Source organism: Zonotrichia leucophrys, unplaced genomic scaffold (assembly GCF_028769735.1).
Source record: "Zonotrichia leucophrys gambelii isolate GWCS_2022_RI unplaced genomic scaffold, RI_Zleu_2.0 Scaffold_402_46145, whole genome shotgun sequence".
Classification (NCBI taxonomy): domain Eukaryota; kingdom Metazoa; phylum Chordata; class Aves; order Passeriformes; family Passerellidae; genus Zonotrichia; species Zonotrichia leucophrys.
In genome coordinates, this window is record NW_026992607.1 from 36,707 (window position 1) to 45,606 (window position 8,900).

The 8,900-nt window shown below is 39.6% G+C and overlaps 1 protein-coding gene across 1 annotated transcript; it reads right to left on the reverse strand.

Annotated features, from left to right (window-relative positions):
• Positions 1-8,024, reverse strand: LOC135441651 (TBC1 domain family member 17-like; the record flags this gene model as incomplete). The annotated part of the gene is made up of 3 exons (XM_064701209.1): positions 1-144; positions 5,170-5,270; positions 7,935-8,024. Coding segments are annotated over 3 exons (335 nt in total), but the record flags the coding sequence as incomplete, so codon positions are not given.
• Positions 8,025-8,900: the final 876 nt, after the last annotated feature.

The following is an 8,900-nucleotide window of genomic DNA, read 5'->3' on the forward strand; positions in this document are numbered from 1 at the left end:
TCATTTTTCCCCATTATTTTTGGTATTTTTCCCCATTTTCTCACCGAGCCGCTGGCCCAGGCCCGGCTCCAGCAGCGCCGCCAGCGCCCGCAGCGCCCCCAGGCGGCGCCGGAGCCCGGAACGGCCCGGCCCGAAACTCTCACCCTGGGGAGGGAGAGAAAATGCACAAAATGACCCAAAATAGCCCCAAATCCGCACAAAATAGCCCCAAATTCCACACAAAATAGCCCCAAATTCCGCCCAAAAATCCGCCCAAAATAGCCCCAAATTCCACACAAAATAGCCCAAAATTCCGCACAAAATAACCCAAAATTCCACCCAAAATAGCCCAAAATTCTGCCCAAAATTCCACCCAAAATAGCCCAAAATTCCACACAAAAATACCCAAAATAGCCCCAAATTCCGCCCTAAATAGCCCCAAAATCCGCACAAAAATCCCCCCAAAATTCCGCTTAAAATAGCCCAAAATACCCCAAAATTCTGCCAAAAATACCCCAAAATTCCACACAAAATAGCCCCAAATTCCACACAAAATAGCCCCAAATTCTGCCCAAAAATCCGCCCAAAATTCCACCCAAAATAGCCCAAAAATCCACCCAAAATAGCCCGAAATTCCGCCCAAAATTCCACCCAAAATAGCCCGAAAATCCGCCCAAAATTCTGCCCAAAAATCTGCCCAAAATTCCACTCAAAAATACCCAAAATAGCCCAAAATTCCGCCCAAATTAGCCCAAAATTCCACCCAAAATTCCACCCAAAATACCCCAAAATTCCACCCAAAATTCCGCCCAAAATTCCACCCAAAATTCCGGCCAAAATACCCCAAAATTCCACCCAAAAATACCCAAAATTCAGCCCAAAATATCCCAAAAACCACAACATTCCACCCAAAATACCCCAAAATTCCACCCAAAATTCCGCTTAAAATAGCCCAAAATTCCGCCCAAAATTCCACCCAAAATAGCCTGAAATTCCACACAAAAATACCAAAATAGCCCCAAAATACCCCCAAAAATAGCCCCAAATTCCACCCAAAATTCCACCCAAAATTCCGCCCAAAATACCCCAAAATTCCACTCAAAAATACCCAAAATAGCCTGAAATTCCACCCAAAAATACCCAAAATTCCACCCAAAATTCTGCCCAAAATACCCCAAAATTCTGCCCAAAATAGCCCAAAATTCCGCCCAAAATAGCCCAAAACCCACAACATTCCACCCAAAATACCCCAAAATTCTGCCCAAAATTCCACACGAAAATACCCAAAATTCTGCCCAAAATTCCGCCCAAAATAGCCCAAAATTCCACCCAAAATAGCCCCAAATTCCACCCAAAATAGCCCCAAATTCCACCCAAAATAGCCCAAAATTCCGCCCAAAAAACCCCAAAATCCCCAAAATTCCAAAAATAGCCCAAAATTATGCCCAAAATTATGCCCAAAATTCTGCCCAGAAATCCACCCAAAATTCCACACAAAAATACCCAAAATTCCACCCAAAATTCTGCTTAAAATACCCCAAAATTCCGCCCAAAATAGCCCGAAATACCCAAAATTCTGCCCAAAATTCCGCCCAAAATAGCCCAAAATTCCGCCCAAAACACCCCAAAAGCCAACCAAATTGCCCCAAAATTCTGCACAAAATTCCGCCCAAAATACCCCAAAACCCACAAAATTCCACCCAAAATAGCCCAAAATTCTGCCCAAAAATCCACCCAAAATTCCACTCAAAAATACCCAAAATAGCCCAAAATTCCACCCAAAATTCCGCTTAAAATACCCCAAAATTCCGCCCAAAATTCCACCCAAAATAACCCAAAATACCCCAAAATCCACCCCAAAATACCCCAAAATTCCACCCAAAAACCCCAAAATATCAAAAAAAACCCCAACATCCCACCCAAAATATCAAAAATACCCAAAAAACCAAAATTCCACCCAAAATCCCTAAAATAACCCCAAAATCACCCCAAAATAATCCCATAATTCCCCCCAAAACCCCAAAAATGCCCCAATCCCCAAAAACATCCCCAACCCCCAAAATTTTGACGTTTTCCCTCCAAATTTTCATATTTTGCCCTCTTATTTTGCCATTTTCACCCCAAATTTTTGCCATTTTCCCCATAAATTTCTCCATTTTTCCCAAATGTCTCCATTTTCACCCCTAAATTTTGATGTTTCCCCTCCCCAAAATTTCTCCATTTTTCCCAAATTTCTCCATTTTCACCCCAAATTTCTCCATTTTTCCCCCAAAATTTCTCCATTTTCACCCCAAAATTTCCCATTTGTTCCCAAATTTCTCCATTTTTCCCGAATTTCCTCATTTTCACCCCAAATTTTCCCCATTTTTCCCCCAAATTTCCCCATTTTCACCCCTAAATTTTTGATTTTCATCCCAAAATTTCCCATTTTCACCCCCAAATTTTGATGTTTTCCCCCCTAAATTTCCTTATTTTTCCCAAATTTCCCCATTTTCACCCCAAAATTTCCCATTTTCACCCCAAAATTTCCCCATTTTTCCCAAATTTCCCATTTTCACCCCCAAATTTTGATGTTTCCCCCCTAAATTTCCTTATTTTTCCCAAATTTCCCATTTTCACCCCAAAATTTCTCCATTTTTCCCAAATGTCTCCATTTTCACCCCTAAATTTTGATGTTTCCCCTCCCCAAAATTTCTCCATTTTTCCCAAATTTCCCCATTTTTCCCAAATTTCTCCATTTTCACCCCAAATTTTCTCCATTTTTCCCCCAATATTTCCCATTTTCAGCCCCAAATTTCCTCATTTTCACCCCAAATTTTCTCTATTTTTTGCCAAAATTTCTGATTTTCACCCCAAAATTTTGATGTTTTCCCCCCTAAATTTCCTTATTTTTCCCAAATTTCCCCATTTTCACCCCAAATTTTCCCATTTTCACCCCAAGTTTTCTCCATTTTTCCCAAAATTTCTCCGTTTTCCCCCCAAATTTCTCCATTTTCACCCCAAAATTTCCAATTTTCATCCCAAAATTTCCCCATTTTTCCCGAATTTCCCCGTTTTCACCCCAAAATTTCGGATTTTCACCCCAATTTTTCTCCATTTCCCCCCCTAAATTTCCTTATTTTTCCCAAATTTCCCCATTTTCACCCCAAATTTTCTCCATTTTCACCCCAAAATTACTCCTTTTTTCTCGAATTTCCCCATTTTCGCCCCAAAATTTCCCATTTTCACCCCAAATTTTGATGTTTCCCCCTCTAAATTTCCTTATTTTTCCCAAATGTCCCCATTTTCACCCCAGAATTTCTCCATTTTTCCCAAATTTCTCCGTTTTTCCCAAAATTCCCCATTTTTCCCGAATTTCCCATTTTCATCCCAAAATTTCTCCATTTTTTTCCCCAAATTTCCCCATTTTCACCCCAAAATTTCCCCATTTTCACCCCAAAATTTCCCCTTTTAAACCCCAAAATTTTTCCCAAATTTCCCATTTTCACCCCAAAATTTCTCCATTTTTCCCAAAATTTCCCATTTTCACCCCAAAATTTCTCAATTTTTCCCAAAATTTCCAATTTTCATCCCCAAATTTCCCCATTTTTCCCAAATTTCCTCGTTTTCACGCCTAAATTTCTCCATTTTCCCCAAATTTCCCATTTTCACCCCAAAATTTCTCCATTTTTCCCAAATTTTTCCCATTTTTCCCCAAATTTCCCATTTTCACACCCTAAATTTCCCATTTTTCCCAAAATTTCCCATTTTCACCCCAAATTTTGATGTTTCCCCCTAAATTTCCTTATTTTCCCAGAATTTCCCATTTTCACTCCAAAAATTCTCCATTTTTCCCCCAAAATTTCCCATTTTTCCCAAATTTCTCCATTTTCACCCCAAATTTTCTCCATTTTTCCCAAATTTCCCCATTTTCACCCCAAAATTTCCCCATTTTCACCCCAAATTTCTCCATTTTTCCCAAATTTCCCCATTTTCATCCCAAAATTTCCCATTTTCACCCCAATTTTTGATGTTTGCCCTCCCTAAATTTCCCCATTTTTCCCAAATTTCCTCATTTTCACCCCAAAATTTCTCCATTTACTCCAAATTTTTCCCATTTTCCCCCATAAATTTCTCCATTTTTCCCCCAATATTTCCCATTTTCACCCCAAAATTTCTCCATTTTTCCCAAATTTTTGCCATTTTCCCCCCCCAAAATTTCCTTTTTTTCCCAAATTTCCCATTTTCACCCCAAAATTTCTCCATTTTTCCCAGTATTTCCCATTTTCACCCCACATTTTCTCCATTTTCACTGCAAAATTTCCTCGTTTTTCCCGAATTTCCCCATTTTCACCCCAAAATTTCTCCATTTTTCCCAAATTTCCTCGTTTTCACCCCAAAATTTTGGATTTGCACCCCAAAATTTCCCATTTTCACCCCAAATTTTCTCCATTTCTCCAAAAATTTCCCATTTTTACCCCAAATTTTGATGTTTCCCCCCTAAAATTCTCCATTTTCCCCGAATTTCCCCATTTTCACCCCAAAATTTTCTCCATTTTTCCCAAATTTTTGCCATTTTCCCCCATAAATTTCCCAATTTTTCCCAATTTCCCCATTTTCACCCCAAATTTCTGATTTTCACCCCAAAATTTCCCCGTTTTTCCCAAATTTTCCCATTTTCACCCCAAATTTTGATGTTTCCCCTCCCTAAATTTCTCCATTTTTCCCAAATTTCCTCATTTTCACCCCCAAATTTTGATGTTTCCCTCCCTAAATTTCCCCATTTTCACCCCAAATTTCCCATTTTCACCCCAAATTTCCTCATTTTCACCCAGAAATTACCTATTTTCACCCCAAAATTTCCCTGTTTCCCCCAAAATTTCTGCGTTTTCCCCCCGAATTTCTCCATTTTCACCCCAAAATTTTGGATTTTCACCCCAAATTTCCCATTTTCATCCCAAAACTTCCCCCTTTTTCCCAAAATTTCAGATTTTCACCCCAAAATTTTGGATTTTCACCCCCAAATTTTGATGTTTCCCCCCGAAATTTCCTTATTTTCCTCATTTTCACCCCAAATTTTCTCCATTTTTCCCAAAATTTCTCCCAAAATTTCTCCATTTTTCCCCCAAATTTCCTCATTTTCCCCCATAAATTTTCCCATTTTTCCCAAATTTTCCCATTTTCCCCCCAAATTCCCCATTTCCCCCTCACCACGGCGCCCATGACGCTGCAGAAGGCCCAGAACGCCTCGGCCTCGTCCGGGATGGTCTCGGCCAGGGGGGCCAGGACCTCGCTCATCCCCCCCACGTACCCTGAAAATCCCAAAAAAACCCAAAATTCATAAAAATCCAAAATTTTCCCCAAAAAATCCCGATTTTCCCAGCCAAAATAAAAAAAATCCCGCAAAAATCGGCCAAAAAATGTCAATTTTCAGCCCAAAAATGTCAATTTTCAACCCAAAAATGTCAATTTTCAACCCCAAAATCCCCCCAGGACCTCGCTCATCCCCCCACGTACCCTGGAAATACAAAAAATCCCAAAATTCATAAAAATCCAAATTTTCCCCAAAAAAATCCCGATTTTCCCAGCCAAAATCCAAAAAAAATCCCACAAAAATCGGCCAAAAAATGTCAATTTTCAGCCCAAAAATGTCAATTTTCAACCCAAAATCCCCCCATGTACCCTGAAAATCCAAAAAAATCCCAAAATTCATAAAAATCCAAATTTTTACCAAAAAAAATCCCGATTTTCCCACCCAAAATCCAAAAAATCCCACAAAAATCGGCCAAAAAATGTCAATTTTCAGCCCAAAAATGTCAATTTTCAACCCAAAATCCCCCCTTGTACCCTGAAAATCCAAAAAACCCAAAATTCATAAAAATCCAAATTTTTACCAAAAAAAATCCCGATTTTCCCACCCAAAATCAAAAAAAAAACCCAAAAATTTGGGCCAAAAATGTCAATTTTCAACCCAAAATCCCCCCCAGGACCTCGCTCATCCCCCCCACGTACCCTGAAAATCCCAAAAAAACCCAAAAATCTTAAATTACCAAAAAATCCAAAATTTTCCCCAAAAAATCCCGATTTTCCCACCCAAAATAAAAAAAATCCCGCAAAAATCGGCCAAAAAACCTCCAAATTTCAGCCCAAAAATGTCAATTTTCAACCCAAAATTTCCCCCATGTACCCTGAAATCCCCAAAAAAATCCCAAAAATCTTAAATTACCAAAAAATCCCAAATTTCCCCCAAAAATCCCACAAAATTCTGGTAAAAAACCCAAAAATTTCAGCCCAAAAATGTCAATTTTCAGCCCAAAAATGTCAATTTTCAACCCAAAATCCCCCCCAGGACCTCGCTCATCCCCCCCACGTACCCTGGAAATACAAAAAAACCCAAAATTTATAAAAATCCAAATTTTTACCAAAAAAAATCCCGATTTTCCCACCCAAAATCAAAAAAATCCCACAAAAATCGGCCAAAAAATGTCAATTTTCAACCCAAAAATGTCAATTTTCAGCCCAAAATCCCCCCCATGTACCCTGAAAATCCAAAAAAATCCCAAAATTCATAAAAATCCCAAATTTTCCCCCAAAAATCCCGATTTTCCCACCCAAAAACTCTGAAATTTCAACCCAAAATTCCCAAATTTCCCTGGAAAATTCCCCCCAAAAATCTCAATTTTTCCTTCAGATTTTGCCCCCAAATTTCTCCAAAATTCCCCTCAAAAATCCCAAATTTTCCTGTAAAATTCTGCCCCAAAATCCCAAATTTTTCCCACAAAATTCCCCTCAAAAATCCCAAAATTTCAGCACAAAAATTCCAAATTTTCACCCAGAAATCCCAAATTTATCCCCAAAAATCCTCCAGGACCTCCCTCCCAAAAAACCTCAAAATTAGAAAAAAATCCCAATTTTTCCCAAAAAATCCCAAAAAAAATCCTGTAAAATTCAGCCCAAAAAATCAAATTTTCAGCCCAAAAATCCCAATTTTCCCACCCAAAATCCCACAAAATTCTGCCAAAAGACCCCAAAATTTCAGCCCAAAAATGCCCAGAAATCCTCCAAAAAAATTCCCAAAAAATCCCAGGAAAATCCCCCAAATTCCCCAAAAATAAATTTAAAAAAATCCCAAAAATCTCCTTAAAAATGCCCCAAAATCAACCCAAAAATCCCTTGAAAATCCCTTAAAAAAAATTCCCAAAAATCCCAAAAAATTAAAAAAAATTCCCAAAAATTCCTCAAAAAATAATCAAAAAAAAAATCTCTAAAAAATTCCCCAAAACCCCCCAAAAATTCTGGAAAAAAAGGTGAAAAATTCAAAATAAACCCCCAAAAATCCCCCAAAAAAACCCCCAAAAAAACCCCAAAAATTAAAAAAAAAAAATCCCAGAACTCCAAAAAAAATCCCAAAAATTCCCAAGAAAATTCCCCAAAATTCCTCAAAAATAATAAAAAAAATCTCAAAAAAATTCCTGAAAAAAATTGCGAAAAATTCAAAATAAATCCCCAAAAATCCCCAAAAAACCCCCAAAAAATCCCAAAAAAATTCCAAAAAAATCCCCAAAATTCCCAATTCCCCCCAAATTCCCAAATTTCCCCAAATTCCCGAATTTCCCCGCACTCACCGAGGTCGAAGTGCCACATGCAGTGTGTGAGCAGAGCCCTGAACCCCAAATCCCCCAAAAAATCCCTTTAAAATCCCTTAAAAAAACCCCCAAAAAATTCTGAAAAAAATTCCCAGAAATAAAAAAAAAATTCCAAAAATTCCCAAGAAAATTCCTCAAAAATAATCCCAAAAATCTCCAAAAACCCCCCAAAAATCCCATCAAAATTCAAAATAAACCCCCAAAAAACCCCCAAAAAACCCAAAAAATTCCAAAAAAAAATCCCAAAAATTCCCAATTTCCCCCAGATTCCCAAATTTCCCAGAATTTCCCAGAATTTTCCCGAATTTTCCCGAATTTCCCCGCACTCACCCAGGTCGAAGTGCCACATGCAGTGTGTCAGCAGCAGCTCCCGCAGCCGCGAGCGCGGCGCCCACGGAGGGGCCTCGGCCACGGCCCGCTCTGGGGACAAACCCGGAATTTTGGGGACATTTTGGGACATTTTGGGGACAATTCGGGGACATTTAGGAAAATTTTGGGACACTTGGGGACATTTTTGGGGTGGTTTGGGGATATTCTGGGGACTTTTCAGGGGTTTTTGGGAGTTTAGGGGACATTTGGGGACATTTTGGGGTAATTTTGGGGTCTTTTGGGGCTTTTTGGGGACATTTGGGGGACACTGGGTCATTTTGGGACATTTGGGGACATTTTTGGGAGGTTTTGGGGACATTTGGGGTCATTTTGGGACATTTGGGGACATTTTGGGGAGGTTTTGGGGACATTTTGGGGACTTTAAGGGAGATTTGGGGTCAGTTTGGGGTCAGTTTAATGGGGTTGAGGGGACATTGGGGACATTTTGGGGACATTTTGGGGACTTTTGGGGACATTTGGGGACATTTTGGGACATTTTGGGACATTTTGGGGCTTTTTGGGGACATTTAGGTGACATTTGGGGGACACTTTGGGTCATTTTGGGACACTTGGGGACATTTTTGGGAGGTTTTGGGGACAATTCGGGAAAATTTTGGGACAGTTTGGGAAGATATTGGGATATTTTGGGGACACTTGAGGTCAGTTTGGGGACATTTTGGGGTGGTTTGGGGACATTTTGGGTCATTTGGGGGCATTTGGGGACATTTAGGTGACATTTTGGGGTGGTTTGGGGACATTTCAGGAGGTTTTGGGGACATTTGGGGTCAATTTTTGGGACGTTTGGGGTCGGTTTAATGGGGTTGAGGGGACATTTGGGGACATTTGGGGACATTTGGGGTAATTTTGGGGACATTTTGGGTTCATTTGGGGTGGTTTTGGGGCCATTTTTGGGAGGTTTTGGGGACA